This window comes from Seriola lalandi, unplaced genomic scaffold, assembly GCF_002814215.2.
Source record: "Seriola lalandi dorsalis isolate HSWRI2012SDOR001 ecotype SW California unplaced genomic scaffold, Sedor1 jcf7180002054544, whole genome shotgun sequence".
Taxonomy (NCBI): domain Eukaryota; kingdom Metazoa; phylum Chordata; class Actinopteri; order Carangiformes; family Carangidae; genus Seriola; species Seriola lalandi.
Genome location: NW_019525097.1, coordinates 1,430,483 through 1,453,854, shown reverse-complemented (window position 1 = coordinate 1,453,854; position 23,372 = coordinate 1,430,483). Strand labels below are relative to the sequence as shown.

Genomic DNA, 23,372 nt, shown 5'->3' with positions numbered 1-23,372 from the left:
CCCCCCCCCCCCCCCTTACACAAAGACACCATTGAATACCAGGGGGGCAGGATAATTGATCGCAACTCTCTCCGAGGAGCCATTGTTACTCGCTTCCTTGTATTAAATGACAGAGAAAATAAGAGGAGATGAGATGGGGAAGGGGAAGAAAGGGGGGGGGGCAGATAAGACGACAGGGGAAGAAAAATTGCAAGGGGAGGAACAGAGGGAAAAATGAAACGTGTTTGAGGTTAGAGAAATGACAAAACACTGAGATATGAGGATGGAAAGACACTGCTTGTGTCATGTTCAAATTAAATTTATGTTCAAACCTTCATCCTCCACTGTTGACTGACAGTCGGGACATTTTCTGTATGCGCGCCAGAATAGGTCCAGATGCGGATGTAGCATCTGACACTCACGCTGTACATGGGCCAGATTCGGGCCGTGGAACCGGTCCCTTACTGGTTTTGCCCCCCCACCTTTAAATGAACTCATTAAACAGAGCCACAAAACTGCAATCTGCCCTGTAGATTTTGAAACGTACTGCCTCAGAGCAAAGTGTTGGAGGGACAGACAGACTCCACTGCTCTGAACAATTAGAGCCACTTCCAAACATGGGCTTACTTTATATGATGTACACTAATCCCTGCTCCTTTCCTCTGCAGTGAGCTCTAAGAGCGAGGATGGGGAATGTGAGCAGACAAAATGAATTGATTTTATCTTCCTCTGAAGATTGTTACTACTGGAGGAAACACCACACTGTCTCTATGAAACGTTCTGAAACCATCTGCATATGTTCTGTCTCTGCACTCACGTATTCGGCTTTTTCTTTTCTCGTCCATCGGTGGCGTTTTATATATATACGTATATATAACTGGCTTCCTTTATCTCCGATCCTATGATGAAATAAAGAAGTAAGCCGAGGAAGAGAAATCAAGGTGATGCTGCGCTGTGAGTCATCTAATGTGTCAGCTGAGCTTGCACACTGCCATCACCATTTGGGGTGGCCCATTTAAGCTGTCAAACTCATTTGCTCATTGTGTGCCGCTGCTTGTGCATCTCTCAGCTCATCGGCACCACTCTGGCATCCACCTGTTCCCTGTGGCAGAACGCACTCTTCTTTTCTTTCGTCAGCTTTAAACGATGCCGCCAACGTCTGAGAGACATATTAATCCCTAATTCACTGTGTGATGGTGTGCCTGATTGAAGGAAGTATTCAGCATTTCTGCACGGACATAAACAGAGATACTCACACTCACGGTAGAATGACATTATGTGGTGTAAGAGTTGTCCAAACTTCATCGTCACCCAGTTATTTCTGTATGTGTGTGTGTGTGTGGATAGTACAAGTGTTCTTGTTATTTTAGACTTCCCAGAGGCAGAACTTCATTTCACACTCAGCCCGCCCAACAGTGTAGCATGTACACACACACACATACACACACACACACACGTTGGTACTGTACATATGAGTCCAGAGATACACACTCATTCTCAGTAAACAGTGATCGTCATTGTCTCCATTGGAGCCGAGCCAAACGATGGCTCAGTTACCACAGTGAGGTGGTGATAGATAAAGATATTTCTGCTCGCAGTTGAAACTGTGCAGAAAACAGAAAACAACCTCCTGACTGCAGTAAATCAGCAGCTACACACAATATGAACCTCACAGCTATACAAGATGGAGCTGACTAATCCTGGAGCACACACACACACACACACACACACATACACACACACACACTCTCACACTCACACACACACACACACACACACACACACACACACACAAACACACACACACACACACACCAGACAAGCACACTTCTCTTAGTATCATCCTCTTGTTGTGGATGTTTTTTCTGAATGTTTTACTGCTTTTGTATATTATGATTTATACATTTATAGAGAATTACATTCGTGTGACTTTATGAACGGTGGGTTTTCTCAGGCTCTTCATCTTCTCTTTCCTGGGAGAGATGCAGTGGCAGCTATAGCCTGTCTGCTGGCTATAAATAAACTTTAACACAGATATACCAGTGACAACTGAATGCGACTGGCGGGACCTTATGGTGTCGTCTGTTGTGCCTTATTGCACAATATAACTCGGGGGTTGTCTGCTGCCACCACTCAGACTAGTTTCAGGTTACATCCCTGTTTATCCAGAGTCATATGAGATATGAACCATTTGTGTGAAATTTTGTAATTGTAAATAACTGCTGTGTGAAGTCTTGAGTAATGGCTCACACTGACCTTGACCTTTGACCTCTGACCACCAAAGTTTAATCAGTCTGTCCAAGTCCAAGCGAATTAATTTGCATCAAATTTGAGAAGAAGAAATTCCCTCAAAGTGTTACTGTTGCATTCACAAGGCCAAAACCACACCTATAGTGAGGTCACCGTGACTTTGACCTTTGACCTTTGAGCTTTGGCCACCAAAATCTGATCAGTTCATTCTGAATGTTTGTGCTAAATTTGACAAACTGTGTCTGTCGCCGGCACGGAGGCGTTAAAAAGACAAAATGATAAGAGATAAACCTTTCTCCTCGAATCAGTCTAGTCTTCTTTCAGTAGCAACGCCCCAACAAAGCTGGGAGACGGCTGGACGGAAAACATGGATGCAAACGATGCAGGAGGAAGGAAATGCATTCAACACATTTGTCAGGTTTCAGATACATACAATACATACGGCTCTTCGTTCGTTCTCCACTGTGTCGCTCCTCCTGTGCGTGAGTCGTTGGTGCGACTCCTCTCACCTGGCTCCGCTCCACACCTGCAGCTAATCATCTCATCAAGCTCACAGTTCAAGAAACCCCTGCTGTCCCCTCAGCAGATCTACGGTGAGGTAGATCTGCACGCTCTTGGCCGCACAATCAAGGCATTGCCGCGTGATTGTTGTGATATTCTTTTGTGCCAAATTCTCCAGCTGCAATCCAACCAGACTCACCCATTCCCTGCTTCACCCTGCAGCAAGTGTCCTGCCTTCACCTGCCGCCCACTCCCTCCACCCCGCACCGTTCTTTTCATTAAACTCACATAAAACCTATTCTCTGTGTCTGTGTCTGTGTCTGCTTTTGGATTCAAAATAACAATCCATCACATTTACTCCAGTAAACTCCACTGAAAACTCTATTTATATCGTTTTAAAAAGTAAAGTGTTGTAGAACGTATTTGGTGCTACTCATGTCAATTGATGGCATGTTTCTGAACGGCGTCAATACTCCTGAAAGCAACAGTAGCTAAGACATTTGGGAACGTGGGGTGTAATGATGGTTGCAGCCTCTATAGGGGCAGCTAGCTGAGCTTCAGCCTTTTAGTCTTGCTGTGATCAGATTACTGTAATCCCACATCACAGGCTACATGTTAACCCACTGCTTGTCAACCTTGTGTTTCAGTCGATTGCTGAGGTCTGGATCACACTATAAACATTCAATGAAAGGCAGCCATTGAGTGATTGCAAACACACACACACACACACACACACACACACACACACACACAAACACACACACACACATCCAAATCCCCATCAAAAATAGGTTACCTAAGCGAAGCTCAAAGGAAATAAAATTCTGCCACTGAGGATTTCCTCCAGAGGCTGTGTTTGCATGTGACTTGGACTGTGTGTCTGTATCATGTGGATGTATGTGTGTGTGTGTGTGTGTGTGTGTGTGTGTGTGTGTGTGTTTCACGGATTCCATTTTTATTAGTTATGGTGTCCTTATCCTGCATAAACAGATGAAAGGTTGACATGCTCGACATGGAGCCAGTGGGGGATCAGAGAGAGAGAGAGAGGTAAATAAACTGGTGTAAAATGATAATAATTTTTTTTTTTTTTTTTTGAAGACATTTTATAGATGACCTCATTTTTATTTTTATGTTTTTTTTTTATTGAGAGAATTGGCATATTTTAATTACAGACTGTCTATATATATATTTTGTATTCTATTCCCCAGTTTAGATCAGGAACTACATGTAATGGTGCACTTTGCCTGTAATGTTATAATGTTAGGGATGTTATACTTTTCCACTGGATGAGTAAATTTACCTTTCACTCGTCCCGGCACAAAAACTGCTGCCTGGTGGTCGGGAGTCCTCTCACATTTTTCCTCTTCGGCTGGGGAGTGTGCCGCACAGCTGTCATTATTCATATGTAGTGTGAATGTTATATAACTCACTAAATATTAACGTTCTCTCAGTTTAAGTCCTCCCTGCCGGTACAATCAAGTTTAAGTTGAGACACAGTGTTAAACTTCCTGATTTAAACGTCACTGTGAAGACGGTTCAACAGACGGTGAATCTCAGATTCACCACACGCCTCAACAGCTGTTTAACGGTGCATCAATTATTCACATCATTCAGTGATAGATAACAGCACGGAGAGAGTCACTGTTTCCTGATGCATTAAAGCAAGAGAGAGCTCCTGCAGTGTAAATGGCAATAAAGGGCTGACTCTTCCAAAAACCTCTTTATAGATCCTTATCCTTGACTTATGTTTTAAAGGGGGGTATTTGCCTTTATTATGATAGGTACAGTGAGTGAGAGACAGTCAGGTTAGAGTAGAGAGAGAGAGATTATGACTTGCAGCGAAGGATTTAGGGTTTCGAACACGGGCCGCTGCCTTAATGGTTCGCGCTCTGTCAGGTGAACTACCAGAGGAACCCAACCCCTGTTTTATGTTTTGGCTCATTTCATCTCACTGTGTTGTGTTTTGTAATGTCATTTATTTCTTTACTGTTTTTACTTTGGTTTGAGTTTCCTTGGTTCTCCTTGTGTTTTGGTTTTCAGACTTTGGTTCTTCTGTTTTGAAGAATCTATTTATCTTTTTCTTTGTTTTAATAAATCACCTTTTTCACATACTCCCTTGGTTTTTCTGCATTTGGGTCCTTTAAGCTTTCATGGCCTCATTTCAGATACAGTGTTCTCTGTATTATTCTCTGAAAAGTCGTACAACAGTAACCAGTTTTGATTTAGTAGAAATAAAAAATACCTGGAGTGAAAATGAGCATTGTTTTAATGCTACATAGCCAGCGTTAGAGTCACAGCTGTTTAAGATTGAATTACGGGTTTTATAACATTCAGATGTACTAAAGCTATTTAGACATATGTTTATGATTTCTTTGTGTTTATGGATTTAGGGAATAAAACGTGTTGGGGAATATGTTTATATCTGGGATGTTGAGTGGCTGTGATGTGTGGTTTGATATTAATAAAGGGAGAAGAGAATAACACTCACTTTAATGCCACTAAACTGTGTGCGCACTGATAATTGCACAATTTTTGCAATTAGAATTAGTCTGGATTATTCATCTGCAGTAATTATGACGTCGAGACAGTGAATAGATACACATGAGTAAGTCTGATAGACTAACATTTTATCAGCTACGATGTTAACCTCTCCATTAAGCTTTAAGCATCATAATTTATGCTGCATCAATTATGAATCAGTTTTAATGAAGAGAAGCCACTGCTGCTGGAGCCTGGGGCGTCTGCACACGTCACTGTCAGTCACTCACTTCCACATTCATACCTAATGAGAAATCAAGGAGCCTCCAGGCTGCTTCACAGCTGACAGGTGAGACAGCCATGAATCAATGTGCATCATTGATCCCTAGGCACCTGCGCTCCTGTATATGTGTCTTCAGTAAATGATCATTTTACAGTGGGAAAATTAGCTCAAATATTTTCTGAGTAAAAGCTCATCTTGCCAACGCGGGGGAAATAGTTTGGCAGCAGTTTCAAAGAGTGGGATGTAAAACACCAGTGGATGTTTATTTAGTGTTCGGGTGGAGTCCAGAGATTCTCGATCATAACAGAAAACACCTGCTTGCACCTGCCACGAAGCCCATTTTTCTTCCTCTTGTTTCTTCTTCATTTAGCGTGTTTGACAGGTAGATCAATGGTGTTGTGAAGGGATTCATAATGAGCTGTCTCCTCATGTTTTAAAAGCTAATAAAGCCGCTCTCATGATTACTCATCAGGAAGATAAAACTTTATTAGAAAGTAGTTCTCAAAGAGCGAGTTAAGGATATTAGTCTACTGTTTTATTTTGATACATGAAAACCATGGTTTTATTATTTGTGGTTTGTGGATTGTGCTTATGCTTATCTTACAATTTGCATTTAAGTAGCACAACACACATCTGACACACTTTGACTGAAACTGTGAGGGTTCAAAAAGTTCCAGCTAACGGGAGGTCTGGCCTTGCAGAAATGCATTTTGGGACTATATTACTTGTAATCACCAATGTGCTTACACGTGCACAATCAATCAGGTTAGCCAGGGACGCTCATTACAGAAACCTGGTGTCTCAATCAACGTTCATCAGAGCGATGGCTGATAGCTTTCGCCTTAGCCAATGTCAAGACGATACTTGGCTTGTTTTCCCATTAATGTATTTACTTATTATCATCATTATTTGTAGCGTTAGGTTAATATTAAATTCAGTTTGCCCTGCCATAGTTTGAAAAATATTAAATCAGGACAAAAGATGTAAATATAGAAATACAGAGTGAGAAAAAGGGATTAGGGAGAAAATGGAAGAAGAGAGTGAGTGGGCTGTGCAAAACTGGAGATAGAGAGAGAGAGAGTGTGTGTGTGTGTGTGTGTGTGTGTGTGTGTATGGTGACTTAACTTTCCAGAGATGCATTCACAAACACCAAGGGAATTAAATATACAAACAGCACTTCTACTATCAGAAAATCTGCAGCACTCTGTTTAAAATTGGTCAAATCGGTCGTTGGACCTCTGAACCGTGGGTGCAGGAGGTGCTGTTTGATGTGCACAGGTGTCCAGTGCACACACAGGTGAAAGCAAAGGGTGCTTTGAGTAATGCAGTTTGACAGGATGGCCATCTGAAGCACACAGGACACTGACAGGCTGCCCATCCAGCTCTGCAGGGCGGCTCAATTGCACGTCAAGTCCCATAATGCTTAGCTGCATCTCTCTCCCTGTCTGTGTCTGAGGATAAAAGGATGACAGGGGAGGACAGTGAAAGAGGCTGAAGAATGTGCAGTGAAAGCAAAATATATCAAAAATAAATAAAAAAAACTAATAAAAATCCAGTGGAAGACAGAAGTTTTAGCGATAAGGTGAAAAACAAGACTGCAGCTCCCCGGGGAGCGTTCAGATGGCTTTAGACTTGAGAGGTGTTTTGGGGACAAAGTGGCTGAGTCAGTGAACAAGACTCAAAAAATAAACAAGAAAAAGTTGACTCAGTGGTTCCTAAAGACAAAGTCATAAAGACAAACACTGGTCCTAATGTTGGAGACATTTCTGACTGAGCAGAGCGTAATACCATCACCAACCCTGTGTCTTAAAATGAGCTTAACGATGTTGCGACCTTATGTCAAAGTTCAACAGGTGGAGCTGAAGGGATACTGATATCTGCTTCTGCTAATGCAATGACAATAGGTAAGTACCTCACACAACCCCACATCAAGGAAACCCGAACTATCACTTTAATATCGATCTGAAGATGGCTAACATTAGCTAACGTGCAGCTAAACCATCATTGCTCAAGAATTCAAAGTTTCAATTCAGTGAAGTTTGGTTTCAAAAGTTACATAGTCTCGCTTTAGAGTTTAATGGTGACCTACGGCTCTTTACTCTTTTCCTGCTAAATCCTAGTTTTAAATTCAAATTACCATGGTGGATTTCAACTGTTTTCTGTTGACGACTGTGAGTTTTCATCCCAGCAACAGTTCACTCATTGATTAGTTTACCTGAAGCCGGAGAGAAAGGTTTGAGAAAGTTTGGCTTGAACGAAAACCTGCAGAATCTCAGTCCCTGGCGTCATATGGAAGAAAACCACTGACCTAGACAAGCTGTAGCTCTCCTGTGTCCCATGTCAGTCCATTCGACAAAAGTCGACTCACTGTCCTATATTCACAGTTCGGAAAACTGTGTGTTTGAACCTGGCATGAGTCACAGAACCTATTTCTGCTGGGCCTCCACATAGAGGAAGCGGCAATATGCATCATTGAGCTTCAGTCCCATACAGAGCGAGATTAAAATTGGCTCCCTTGCTGTGAAAAATTGAAGAAACAGAATTTTACAGACAAACCTCAGGTTCTAGACGGATGAGCACAGTGTGCCAGAGCCGCGGGACAAGAGCTCAGTGTCATTTCACAGCTTTAAGAGGAGCGCTAGATGCTGGCGAGGATTTGGGGAAGAGAACGGAAACAGAGGGAGGTGAGCGGAGGAGGAGTGGGAGTTTGGGGGGGAGGGGGCCTTATCCTTATCCTAACACATCACTGCCAGCCTGCACACACACACACACACATACACACACACACACACACACACAAACAAACACACATGCACGCTCACAATGAGGAGCCAAAAGGTCATCAGTGTGTGCATGGTTTAATTATGATGAAATATATGGCAGTGATGTGGAGAGCACCCAGGTGCATACTGGGAAGAAGGGCTGTCAACAATCTGTCACCGCCTGTCTGCCACAGCTCAGACACACTCACTGACCTCCACACACACACACACACACACACACACACACACACACACACACACACACACACACAGACACACTATCTCTCTATGTCACAGTCACATTGAAACTATTCTTTCACAGTCGGTGGTCAATAAATGTGTGAGGCCTCACTGTAAAAACATTGGTTTGTTATTTTAAGAATTATTTCGTCGGCCTCTCGTGGTTTAAATAATAACAATCTTCCTGTTTTTGATGTTTCTGTTCAGCTTCAAACATTTTCTGTCGCCCACTATTAACTAAAATAGTTCCCACTTTACCACAACAAACAAGTCTCTCCACACAGACACCATTCCCTCTCAATGGGCCTTGTTGTGGTAGTTGTTCACCTGAGTGCGATTCCCATGTTCACACCTCCCAAATGAATCGCACCACGGGGGGAAAACAAATAAAAGCAGATTAAAAGCATCTGTGAAAACACCCTGACAGTCAAGGAGTACACACATAAACAGCACCAGGATTTGTGCTTGTGCACCCACCTGCATAGACCAGATCAAGATCAAGGTGCCGGGTATAGAAACAGATCCTGGTCAATAACCTCACAACTGTGTGTGTGGATGATAAGTTAATGTTCATGTAGCATTAAAGCATTAAAAGTCAGATTTATCCCCCACCTCCTCTCCTCTTTTTCCCTCCTGGTGATTCTTCACCACTTGCGCCTTCAATTTTATTTGAACATAAAATATGAAAAACTATGAGGAGTGTAAACACAAACATCCAGTCTTTGATTTTAAAATACTTTTTATTTCATAAACAATATCTAAATTTAACTCGGTTGGTCACATACACAGTAAGGATAGAAAATGCTTGACTTATAATAAGAGAAAACAACAAGAACTGGGCATTCCCTATCTGCTCCTTGAGTTTCAGCTTATACAAAGTGAGCTCATCCCGTGAGGACGATGGTGTCGATCTAAAGAGTGGCCTGGTGGTTAGAAAACTGTGCTACACACGGAAGATGCAGGTTTTCGAGCACCTGCACTGCTGAAGTGTCTGTGAGCAAGATGCTGAATTCCTCGCAGCTGCAGGGTCGCATGTCACTGACCTCACGTCTTAATATTCTCAGACAGCTCAGACAGTTTCTCAAATATTATTTGCATCATCTGCTACAGTTGCTTTTGTTCAAATCATGGAGAAAGACAGATTAAACGCTAGGCACCTCTCCCATCTTCTGCTTATGTCTTACCATGGCGGGAAAATAATACTTTTCTTTACAATAGATCAATGGAAGCAAGCCATCAGTATCTCACAAATAGACATAAATAAATCAATTTAAATACTGAAAAGACAACATTTTGGTCCATGGTGTAAATAGAGCTAGAAAAGATTCACATTGTCTCCCCATCCTCAAACAGGGCTGGATAGTTCTTTATGTTGGAAGACCTCCACCTGTGTGGCTACACTATCATAAATAATTTCTAATATATAGCCAAATATTGCGAATATTGTGCAAGATCAAAGACACTATTTGTGCAAAGAATGTGTGCTCCTCTACTATAAAAGCTTCGACAGGTTTCAGTGTGTTTTTATTTTTCTGACTTCAGTTTGAGTTTTAGAAAAGTTTCCCACAATAGAACAACACTAGGACAACACTAAGGAGGCATTTGCTGTATAGAATAGAATACCTTTTGCTGTAGATCAATTAGAAATGCCTTTTGTTAAAGAATACACCAAAAATGCACACGTCACAAAAGCCATTCACGTTATGTTAGAAAGAAAAATCCACAGGCCATGGACTGTATGTGCCGTCTGTGGGAAAATAAAGAGAATCCTCCTCCCTGGTGCTTCCTCTTCCTCCGGAGCTCCTTTCTCTTTTCTGTACAGTGTGATCCGTCCGTCCACTCGTCCGTCCACCCCTCGTCTCCGACTCACCGCTGAAGCTACGGTTGGTGAGACCGGACTGACCGAGGGCCGGTGAGTGGTGCTGGGCTGGACGGTGCTTCACCATGCTGTGCCTGAGACAAACTGTGTAAACGCTACTGTGCTCTTCGCTCCTCTGGGTACCACCCCCCACCCCCGGTGCTGCTACTGTACAGTGAGCACAGTATCACTCCAGAGGATGTGTGTCTGTGTGTGTGTGTGTGTGTGTGTGTGTGTGTGTGTGTGTGTGTGTGTGTGTGTGTGGTACAAACGTTGGCCAGGCAGTGATTTAATTTGGGTCTCGCTGTGACCAATCAAACTGTAAACAGCAGATTTAGTCTTCAGTTTTTTATATACAGTTGAGCATAAAACATGTCCTTTTTTCCTCTTTGGGGGGCAAAGCAGAGAAGAAGCTTCAGCCCCGACATGTTCATCGTTTGGCTTCACAGCAAAAACAAGTTTGTTTTTTTTTCTTATCTTCTTTACTTTAAATTTCCTGTGGGTTCAATTCTAGACTGACACAACGGCAGTCTGTGTATCCAGAGGCTTTTCTATTTCTCTGCAGTTGCTGATAAATCAGTTGTTATGAGGTAACCAAGGAGTAGATCATACTGAAACACAAGAAGAAGAAGAAGGAGAAGAAACAGGAAATAGGAAATGAGTCGAGGCAGGAGGTGACAAGGTAAAATTACATATCAATTCAAGTCATCTGAGATAAAACATTCAAGCACTGCATGTGTGTTTGTGTGTGTGTGTGTTCAACATTTCATTACTTTTCTTGGTGATTCATCTCAATACTGCTGTCTCAGCTGCTTGCACATTTAATGGGGAGTCTGTTTGTTTTTGTACTTGAAAGACGGGAACTCAGAAGTGGACTTATTCATCTTGGTTTCTGACAGGAGTCTTTTATATGTGATGTCCCTTTGAAACTTCTCTGTCATAATCTGCATAATTCAGACCGATGCAGTGTTCACACGCACTATTTGCTTTCTAAAGACTGAATTGTGTTCTGCCATTCAGATGCTGAGGTGCTGTACCTACAATATGTTGCTGTGTCAGGGGTTCCGCTAGGCACCTTAATGGGCCCACATAGAATTGGTAGTATTATAGCGACAATAATAATAATAGAAAATGTAACTTTTCAAAGAAGAAATAACATCAGCCAACCCTGGCAAATGTATGGTGCACCCAAGAGGAGAAGGGGCCTGCAATGGCCCCTCATATTGGCACATTTTGAAACTTAAACTACACATTGCACTGCTGCTGCCCCAAACTCACCTAAGTGGTGACCCTGATGAGGTGTGCTGTGGCTAGGTCTACCGATTGCCTGGATAAGAGGCGTTTAGGAGACATCTGCATATTGTAATGTCTACCGATAGTCTGCATGTGAGGCATTTAGGGGACATCTGTAAATTGTAGCGTCGGCCAATAGTCTGCATGTGGGGGCTGCTTTGCCTTGGGCCTCCCAGAGTCACTGTGTGCAATAAAACGCACCCTTTCTGAATTCAGTATGCTCAGAGGTTACGCTGTTACAGCCTTACTTGCTCTGGTACGGCCACATTCGTTGGCTAATGTTAGCTAAAGTTAGCAAACTTTGGATAGATATTGCTGTGAAACATTACTGTGTTGTAAATTTCATCATCAGGCCACGTTCAAGTTCACACAAAACATCTGTGTGCAGCTGTTTGCACTGACTGCTCACTCATATATGCAGATAGCCAATGTAGAGCAAACAGCACCATGCACCCATCTGCTGCCCATGTTGGTTTTGGGCGATGGCAGCTTTCAGACTGATGTAAGCATTGTGTGAAAAACAACGAGACCACTGTTTCTGCACGTGCAATAAAACATCATGCACTATTTTTAACTTTTAAACCTCCAGCTCTACTACTCAACTCTCTCTTTCTGGGGCCTTTTTCACCAAATTTGCACCATACAAACTATGGTGCAAATTTGAACCTGAAATGTATTTGCAATTAGCAATTTTAGGGTGACCAATGTTTTCAGTTGCTTTTATGTATGAAACTGGCCCTAGGATTGTATTTTGGCGCATAAAGCAAAACACCCCCTTGTGTTTTTTTTATCCAGAGCTATTTTGGCTCTAAGGGCATAGTTACTCTGCTTGGTATTTACCATTACCCCGTAATTGTAACTTGTGGCCAAAGTGGCAACACTTTAGTAAAAGTTACATGGTCTTGGATTAAGTCTAACATTACAAAATCCTACAGCAAAGGATTTGGGGACCATGACCTAAAAATGTAAAAACAACAATCCTTCCTGGCATGTTTGTGCTGTTCTTTTTTTATTTCCTAAAAGACTGTGGAAGCTGCCGCCGTGGAAAGCTGAATGCAAAATGAAAAAGCAAAGGCTGATGAGCATCATGTAATGCAATGAGCATGTATAAAAGAAGCTGTAAAACACATATTGCTGCAAAGCGGAAAGGTGATTTCACCAGAAAAATGTTTCTTCGACATGTAAGCCTTTGACACTGATGAGCCTCAGTCCCGGTGTGGTCAAAATACTGAATGATTATTTGACCAAAGACAAAGTTATCTGTGACATTTACCTGAAAATAGAAGAAACAAACAACAGCAAAAATCACAGTTTGGGAAATCAACCCTTGTTTCACTGAGCTGTGACTTGACAAGATCAGATTGACATCTCACTGTCAGTAACTAATGATCCCAAACTTTCGTATTCATCCCTGAGGCGTCTGTGAGCTGAGGCGACACAGATCAAGAGTGAATGGCTGGTTTCTCCTCAGGGACTCGACCTCCTCCCGTTTTAATCTCTGAGAACCAGACTGTTCAGTCAGTGTCCGTACTGGTGGAATCGCAGCCTACATTCAGATGAAGCTGATATCCACTGACTAGTATCTTCATGCCGCTGGAAAAAATACATTTTAAAGGGAAGCCACTGTAGCTTCACACCAAGGAAGCCATAAAGACCAACCACACAACTTTAGCAAAATTTTTCGAGTGTTGCTTAATGATACAAATGTGTGGTTTCTTTGTCAGACTATTTAGCCAGCAGCTGTGGAGGGTGGATTTCTGGTTGAAAAACAATCGCACAAAACGACCGAGAATAGAAAACTGGTGGGAGGCTATTAGAAAAAGAGGAAGGAGTCAGAACCTGTGGACAGGAGAGAGCTGCACACCTAGTGATAATATAAGTGGAGTTTTGTGTGGTGGAGGACCTGGACCACTCCTCCCCGTGTCCAGTGGGAGGTGGTTATTAAACACCTTGGAGAACAGTGGGCTTCGCAGACGCAGTGGAGGAATCAAGCACACACCTCCTCTCTCTCTGCTCAGCTCAACTGTGTGGTTGTATTGCTTGTGCTTATACACATTTAATATCAGCAGGTTACAGCCTGCACAGACGCCTGGTGTTTGTCGTTGCTGTGGTTTCAAGTTTCAAGCTTTAACAGGTAACAGTTTACTTTTAAATGTTTCATTAATGCTACCAGTTGTTAATATATGTCGTATTTCCTAATGCTGCTCTGCATGCCAGATAGTGGATGTTATGATTACAGTACTGCATCAGTGTTTCATTGTTTTTTTAAGCCTCTTACTGTGTGGGTGGGGCTTGAGGCATGTCTGAGGGCGGTGACTGCTTTGTTGTGACATCACAAAGTTACAGAAGTCCTGAAGGCTGGTTTTAAGGCTCAGTGTCTGAATACAGGCTGTGTGCATTTCTCTGTGGACTGAGCGCTTTGATACTTTCACAGTATTAATATAGAACCTAGACCTGCTTTATGATCAAAAAGAGACATGGAAAACTCACTTTATAGAATATGGGATCTTTGATAATGTCACTTTTCAGCAGCTACTGTCACTGTAACGCATCTCAAATCAAATGTATTGGCAAATACATGCACTTCTCTATGCTAGACAGTAATCCCTGCGTGTTTCCTTGACCACAGATATTGGTTCACAACACAACAGCTGTCAGTGAATCAGTGAAAAACACAATATTCATCACCCCAGTACACAATGATGATGTTCCAATTAGAGACATTTTCGTTATATTTCTGTTTATATTCCATATAATAAGGATTTATATTATAATTTGTCATTGCCCTGCCTGTTGAAGATCAATCTCTCTCCTTAAGTGACAGATCATTTCATGTTCAGCTTCCAACATCTGTCTAGTTAATGAGCCGAGGTTCACCTTGTGTGTATGTGTGTGTCTGAGTGTGTGTGTTGTATATATGCGTGAAAGCAAATAGAACGGCCAGATTCTCATGCCGGGAAGGTGGGGAAAAAAAAACAAGTGCGATAAGAAAAAGGTTTGACCTGTAAATGCAATACAGCAAAGATACAGTAGCAGATAGCACACAGGCAGCAGCATCCAACAACATGCTGAGGACGAGAGGGTGAAACCAAGCTGGGGAACAGTAATCATCCTGTAGTATAGGAAGAAAGTATTAGATACTGGAGAGTATCACATTGCACACAGCATCCCTGTGACAGAAACCACAGATTCAGGAGGAGAGAGGGAAGAGAGAGGTTGGAGGGTAATGGTGAAAGGTCACATTCTGAGGCAGGGTGTCAGGCAGGACATCCAGTGTGAGAAGAGCTACCACTGAGGAGTGTGTCATATATATGTTGTGTTAACACTGTGCTTAACTATAATACATTTTTACTGGTTTCTAATTCTTGATTTATTTATTGAAGCATTAAACTGATGTTCCTCTATAAACAAAATATGAAATATATACAATATATCAATTCCCGTTGACTTTCTCTCCTCCTGCTGTGCCCAGATGGACAAAATCAAGAGTTATAGAGTCGTTTCAGTGGATCATCTGCACTGGATAAGCTCCGACGAGCAACCAAAAAGGATTTTAAATCGCCCGTCACTCAGGTGTGGAGCTAAGTGCTCAGGTGCAGAGTGTGTGTTTTCATCTGTGTGTCTGTGAGGGCATGCACAATTTCATTATGTGATTTTGTGCCTGTGTGTGTGTGTGTGTGTGTGTGTATGCATGGGAGATTTACTGTGAGGGCGTGAAGGAGCTTTAGGTCACAGATGCAGGCGAGTGGAGCTGGAGTGTGTTTGGTTTTCGGGGAGCGGTGGTAGATAAGGGTCGGTGGCACGAGGCAAGAAAAACAGAAACAAGCCGCATGGAGCAGGTTTCACGGCACTTCACTTCCAATTCAACCAGTCCTGTATATATTCATGAAAACACCTTCTTATATTTACCAATCACTATATTTTTTTGTGCAATGAGAGTTCACTTCTTAAATTAATTATTGGTTTTACATGTACTCTTCCCTGCAACAGCGTTTTGGGTGAATGACGAAAATGACTTCAAATTCCAGTTTTGACAAGATAATATGTCAGTTTTCTACAAGCAGGACCTGGACACTCATTGATCCATATACAATGATCTTATAGAGTAACCTGTAACTGTCTGACCAGTGAAGGACAAACTCCCAGTGATCATGAAATCTCACAGAAACAGGGAGGGACATTCATAAGCTGAAAAACAGATGATGGTCAACTAGTGCTGACCTGTACTTTTATCATCTGTAGTCACACCATTGTTCTAATGCTGTTATAGTTTAGAATACGTCCACATTGTGAAACTAAACCTCTCTTGAACGTGATGGAACTGAAAGTGAACGGGCCGTCAACCTGCTCTGTAGAGAGGTACCTCACTTCTGCTGCCGCTGCCGCTGCTGCTGCTGTCAGTGGTCTCTAAAACATCAGATCAATCCAACATGAGCTAGAGCAGGACAGGATGGAGTGAGATGGAGAAGCAAGATGTTTTCAATTCAAGATGGAGCTATGTGCACCAAAGTGTCCACGACAGAACCAAAACACAGTAACCAAGACACACTATTATAGATACCAATCATTTTTCATGTTTTAGCCCATTAGCTACCGATCACATATACTTTACATTACTGTCAACATTTACATTTTGTTAAGTACATGTATGTAATGTGTTGGATTAATTATTTGCTGATAATGAAAAGTTTACACATGTTGTAGTTTATGGGCTAAAACATGTAAAACCACCAGTATGGTCCTTTTTTAAAGTCGCCTCTAAAGTTTCTTGTTTGTTGAAACCTACAACAGGTGACGCTGCTTTATCTGCTGACTGATGCACTGGCATGAAAATGCATGAGAAGTGAAGCATAAATCAATAGACATAAATCAATTACACTTTTTTTCTTTTTCCTCTAATCATGCCAGGAGGGAGCATACTACTGTCTTAATGTTTATATATTTATATATATATATATATATATATATATATATATACACACTGTAGGTCACATGCAATAGCCATCTAAAAGATAGTTTAAAGGATATTATTGCTGTCAGAGGAAGAGCTTGTTTGCTTCAGACAGGAATTGATTTACAATTGATTTAACAATTTAACTGCAAAAGATGCTGAACATAAACCACAATATAAATACAATTAACTATTACTATTACCTACTGCTGTGCGTGTATGCAGGGGTCATGCATGGAAAATGTAAATACATCTTTATCTTTATCATAATCCATGATAATATCAGTATCATAATGTCTGTAGAAGAACAAGGAAGGAAATGAGATATCTTGAAAAATGTCTTGAACAATACAAGTATGAACAAACAGCAGAACCTCATCCCCCTGGTATAAATTGATTTTTGTATATATTGTCATTAACTCTATAGAGGTTAACAAATACAAATGCACCAGGAAATGTATTGTGTTATAGAAAAGAGACCAACGCTCACTATCAGTGCCCATGATGTTGCTTTTCTACCTGTGTGGTAGTACTGTGATAAACATATTAACAGCATACTGTTTTCAGCGTATACCTGCTGCCTGAAAAGACATATTATCAACAGCACATCATTCGCCTGCAAGGATGGGACCTATCAGCATGTGTTAAATGTTTAATCACAGCATTATCACACACATACAAGAACAACTCCATGTTAAAGTTGCAATCCTTTTTTTGGGGGGGGGGCTCTGGAATAATTTATCTTCAAAAAATCATCTTTTCTCTGCACTAATTCTGCCACGTCCGGCTGCTAAAAAAGGAGCCAAATCATCAAAGCACAATCTGTAACTGATACGGCTCCGCGAAAAAACCGAGATCAAACTGAGATTAAAGCTTAAAAGCCATATAGACACAACAGTCATGCATGGCGCATTAGTAATTGAGGGCAAGCTCGGCCCCATCCAGTGAATTTGTGAACCACTGTGGTGGCCATATGGAAGCTCGTCAGGGTCAAATTCTCTTCAGAGCAACGCTAGTCTGTCTCAACTCACTGTCCTAGAATAAAAGGTCAAAAAATGTAAGGATTGTACCTTTAAGTGTTTCCATTGATAAGACCTATTAGAGGGATATTTCCAGGTTCCACACACTGCAGCACCCACATGACACATGGAACAAGAATCCGGAGTGGTTAATAAAATACAGCATTGTTAGACATGGACAGGAACATTGAGTGCATTTTTCATCATCATCATTCAACAGCAGAATATTTAGCAAAAACACATTAAAATCAATGAGCAATTTCATTTAAGATCATTTAAAATACTAAAATAATCTCCTATAGATGAATAAAAACACTGAATAATGAACATTTTGAACAATGTGTAGCAGTTTTCTATCTCAACGTTGTGATAGTGCTTGTCAGTGAAGTAAAGAATCAAATTCTCTTTAACATCACATGCATTAGCAGTCGTGGCCCTACAAGTAATAATCATTAGCCTAATGAACCGAAGGTGCGTGAAAGAACTTGCATGTGATTGCCAGAGAAATGGTTACTTTATTCAGTGATTTGCACTCTTATCGCTTTATCAGAACTGGGCAATAAAACCCAGTTAGATGACCATGTGATAGAAATAGAGTTTGAATCAAACGTGAAACTTTTAAACTGATGTCAGAGCTGATTTTCATAATTTCCTAGTTTTAGATTTTCACCGTTTTCCATCAAAAGCAAGTGTAAAGCTTTTTTTCAAGTAGCTTTAGTTCAGTTTCATATTTTTTTTTTTAATTCTAGCTGTTGTAATCAGATTAATGTAATCTCTTTACATGTAATCCAATTATCTCCCACCGCACCAGCTGCCATGCGCTCACCAGTAGAGATAGTAGAAGAAGGAGAGGACGAAGAAGGACAGCTTGCACCAGGCCTCCTTCAGGCAGAACTTGAGCGTGTCGCCGTTCATCACGGACGCCGGGTCGTAGAGCAGCTCCTTAGTGTCCGTTGGGGAATGGAAGTACCTACCACAGAGGGCAAAGACCACACCACGGGTAGTTGACCCGTTCCAGACCCCCGGGGGGGGGGGGGGGGGGTAGATGATGGGAGGAAATGGGGGGAAGAAGATAGTATGGACAAAGATGGCATGATGAGTCAGGGGGAACACCATCATGCAGCAGATGTGGGTGAAATAGTGTTTGAATATGTATGTGGTAAATGACTGTTTGCTAAATCTCCATATCAGCCTGTCTAGCTTTGATGAAGTGGTGTTTATGGAGATATAATAAGAGTTGTTTGTAGAATGGATGTTTCGTTTTTTGGGGCTCAAAACCAAAAACACGTTAGCAAAGGAGTGGGAATTGTTTTTATCTGCTTGAATGTTAGCTTAAAAAGGTTAGCATGCAAACTAGCTTGATACTAACAGCAGTAACTTCGCCACGCTAAAATAGAAAGCTTGACAGGTGCGACGACAGGAAAGGGCAGCAGCAAACAAATCCATTGGAGAAATATCGTAGCAATAGGTGCGACTTATCTTGTGGTGCTAATTTTCCAACAAGATAAACAAAGAATGATTAAATATTTCAGTAGATATTCAAACATATTTTCACCCAGGTCTGTTATGTGGTTCTGAAGGTATCAGAGGTGGGGTTTATTCTAAGTTTTCTAAATCCAGTCAGCTCAGCAAGTGAATTACTACTCCAACCTCGGGGTGTAAAAAAAATGATTCAAACAATCATTTTTAATAAGACTTTATAATGAATTTTCAATGAAGCATTTTCTAACCGTTTCAAATTACAGCCATTTATCAGCCGCTGACTGATTTAAGAGCTGAAGAGAAAATCCACCCTATAAGAGAGTCTGCATGTAATATTACTGTAAACACAAACAGCTCTCTCCCTTAATGCCGTGTCAAATGAAGATGTGCGATATCACCGAGACACAGAATCTGCTGGTGATTAATAACCAGAGCCGGGTCGGGGGAATCTTTTCCAGGAGCTTTTTTCTGTTACAGTGAGACCGATTTGAGTCGGGCTGTTATGAAAGAGAGTCGCTCTGAGGAGACGAGAAGCCGTCTGCTGCTTTGAGAGGAAGCTGTTTATATACTTATACAGAATGTCCTCATTGCTTGTTCTATAGGGTGATATTTGCCTTTAATGGACCCCAGAGTTGATACGAATGAAGAGGATTCTGCAACGATGGATTAATGTATATTAACGTAACAGACCAGTTGCATTGAGATGGTCAGACAATAACATCCAACCAGGAAGCTGCCATCATAATGCATGTGGCCTGTTCTGTCATAACCCAGGCAAACAGATGGTTTGAATGCATGTCCGTACTGGATGTTAACTCATGTACACTGGTTGATCATGACTGTGAAGCGATTGTACACTTGGTTGTCATAAATTCATTCCAATGAACAATCACTTCTTCACGTTTCTGTTGGTCAATACATGACTCATGCATGTGTGAAGTCAATAATGCACTGGAAAATGCATCTTGATGTATTCTGAGTGTGATCAAGGGGGTGTAGTAATGAGTCGCTGAGTATCATTCCCATGTATTTCTACATTTACATGCACAAATGACTGATGATGAGGTAAACAAGGTTAGCTAATAACCTGCTTCATACAGTTAGCTAATAAAATGTCATTAGTAATAAAAAAAAATAAACAAAGTTAGCTAATCATTAACAACCTGCTACATAAAGTTAGCTGATGAAGTGTCATTAACAATTATAAAAAACAAACATTTTGAGCCTGAGCACAGGTAACAGGTGAGACAAGAGGAAAACTGTCATTTGACACACACTTGTTGCTTGTGTCGGAGCATGAACAAATCTTCCAGAGAATGTTAAAGAAAACACACTTACACACACACACACACTTTGAAAAGGATTCAGCTGGCAACCAAAGCCATCTAAGAAACTGCAGTACTACACAGCCAGCCTCTCTGGAAATATCCCATCACACCCCCACAGTCACATATTGTGAGAGATTTTAGTCTGGCAAAACTTATTGTAGGTCCTCGGCCCACTCGCAACGGCAGCTGAGACCGTATGCTCGCTCGCTCGCTCGCTCCGTAGACAAAGGAGAGCCGGTGAACTCAGTTCCCCCGGGATCCTTCATGTTTTCACACCTGCACATGGACGTAGTTCTCATCTACCATCGGGCGAGTGTGGCCCGCGACCTATGACATCACCCCATCAATGAAACCGGCGCACACAGACGAATCAGACTCTCTGTGTTGCTTCATTATTGTTCACATTAGTAATTAAAATAACTAAACTCATTTATTTATAAACTCATGATTAACCACAAATAAGACTACACCAGTTAATCTGCTGTCAGTTTCCCCTGTTAAAGGGTGGTGCCCCAAGGAACGTTAATATTAATTACAGGTATTTTATATCAATTTTGATAATTACTGATAGCACACAATTTGATCTAACTAACCTGTTGGACCTACATTTTTTTTTCAGTTACATCACTGCCAAATTTATGCAATTAAGCCTCTAATTAAACCTCTTTTAATAAAAGTATTGACCATTTCTCTTCATGTCTGACAGTCAAAGGAGACATCAGTGTTGGCCTGTACGCCGCAGTGACAGCTCATACTCGTGTTTATACCAGGTGTTTATGTCTCTGCGTGTTTCCCTATACGTCTGCCACAGACATTAGTTACCTGTTGTCTGTACCTGCCTGTTTGTCCGTCTGAGTCTGACCAGTCTCCTTGTCTGTGAAGCTCCCTCAAAAGCATGATGCGTTTGCCAGACACAGTGTTCGGAGTTCTGTTTAAAGACCAGATGATCCTTTTCCTCCTGCTCTCAGAGCTCAGGTCCGAATACTTCCTGAAGCAGCTGTAGCTCGGTCCTTTCGAGTAGTTTAAGACAAAATGGTTTTCCTGGCTACAAGTTTGTATTGACAAACGGCTCAAAATCAATAGCACGAGCGCGAAGTTGTTAATCTTGCCTCTTAAAACAGTCACCCAGCAACATCTGTAAACTCAGAGCGACAGATCATTACACATGAGCGAGAAGCTCTGCAAGCATTCACACACATACACACCGAGTCATATGTTTCTGTGACTGTAGTATATATCCATGAACCCTGTGTTCATTTAGCTCGCCCATCAGTGACTCCCTGCCTCCCTCTCTCACTATCCTCCAAATCACCTTTTCTCCATATCAGATCCCTCTCACTTGCTTTCTCTCCCGCCACACCTTCCCACTTCCTGCTTCTCCTTCCTCCATCGTCCAACGCTCCTCCATCTCCATCTCACCCCTCTCTTCCTTTCTTCCTCCTTTCCCTTGTCATCTCTCAGCTACGCAGGAAGCAGCATCTGTAGCTGGTGGGCATCTGGCAAAGTCTCCAATTAATGAGAGAGCAAGATGGAGGTTTTCTCTCTCTCTCTCTCTCTCTCTCTTTGGCTGTCCTCTCCTCTACACTCAGTCTGTAACTTCAACCAGCTGAGCACACGAGCTTAAACCAAATTAGGCTGCCAGCAGTCTAAATCCAACCTGCGACCAGCGGGAAGAACAGTAACAAAGACAGAGACAGAGCAGCAAAAGAAATCTGACACTGTCTTTCAGGGGCTCGGGATGTTTAGATCACCGTATACTTTCTTTTAACCACATTTCCTTCAGATTATTTGGGATGTTTGTTCCGAGAAATGCTGCTGAGCCACAGTATGGGTTTCTTTTTATGTAAATAAAACCCATAAAATCAAATTAATTCTAATCTTAACCCGAACCTTAAAGTGGTAGTTTGGGTTATTTCTTGTGGGGTTCCCATCGAATCAGCCCTTTCCTTTGGCACTTCATTTTCTCAACCGCTGAACCACTTTCTTCTGTACGCTCTGGTATCCAAAGGCATTTCTTAGCCTCTGTCATAATCACTCATTTTTATTTTCTTTTATTTGCCATCTCATCCACAAACAGATGATCTGCAGCGTAATACAGTGCAAAGGCATAACAACGTAGATCAGCTGAGAAGCTGAGTAGTTTCACAGGAAAGTGCTGTTTCGACGGGAAGGTAAAGCCCTGGAACGACGTGTACATTTCAACAGATATTGGATTGTTTCACTGGGCATTTGTGTCTTAAACACTCATCACACACTCAACACACATCACATCCACTGCAGGTAACACACCGACTATGCATGACTACCTCACACGGCCCCACGTCAAATAACCTGAACTATCACTTTAAGACCCAACGCAACAGGATCCTACTTTTTAAGAAGCAGAGACATAAATCTAAAAGTGTACAATCACACACACACACACACACACACACACAAGCGCTACACACAGTACGATGGACTGGATAGTTACCTCCATGTGTTGTAGAAGAGCAGGGGGATGTTGAGGCCCACGGTCAGCCACTCCTGGGCGCACAGGAACATGATACAGAAGAGCCCATGGATGGAGTACTCTGGTAGCACCAACTGACACAAGCAGGAGGAAGAGGAGGATTATTCAGATTTACTAATAGAAAGATGAAGAACTTACAGGTGAACACTCAGGTTTATCTCTTTCTCCACCCCCCCACCACTACCCACCCTGCATTGCTGACGATCAGTGTGACTCAATGCGGATGGATACTCCTTGAATGTCATTTGACTCTAATCTGAGAACTACATAACTGAACCAGAACTATATTTAACTAAAGGGCAGTTGGTTAGCAGATGCCACATTATCATTTTAATGCCCACAGGTGTAAGAAAACACATCAAGCATCATTAGCATTCAAATCCTTAGCCTAGCCTATATTTAGCCACTGAAATCTGCCTGCATGCATTCCAAATGG

General features: G+C 41.8%; 1 protein-coding gene across 3 annotated transcripts in view; it reads right to left on the bottom strand.

The window, feature by feature from the left end:
* Positions 1-9,214: 9,214 nt before the first annotated feature.
* cnih3 (cornichon family AMPA receptor auxiliary protein 3) overlaps positions 9,215-23,372 on the bottom strand; it is a 63,142-nt gene continuing 48,984 nt past the window's right edge. The window contains exons 4-8 of one of the 3 annotated variants that reach the window (XR_015437788.1): positions 22,898-23,010; positions 18,441-18,584; positions 17,666-17,721; positions 16,008-16,079; positions 9,215-10,962 (exon numbers count right to left, since the gene is read on the bottom strand). Coding sequence is in view for 2 of the 3 variants with exons in the window: in XM_023415160.2 (XP_023270928.1) it covers positions 10,935-10,962; positions 18,441-18,584; positions 22,898-23,010 (285 nt within the window). In the remaining variant the exon portion in view is untranslated. Of the gene's footprint in view, positions 10,963-16,007; positions 16,080-17,346; positions 17,722-18,440; positions 18,585-22,897; positions 23,011-23,372 lie in introns of those variants that run through there. The other 2 variants (XM_023415160.2, XM_087176220.1) reach the window with 2 other exon arrangements.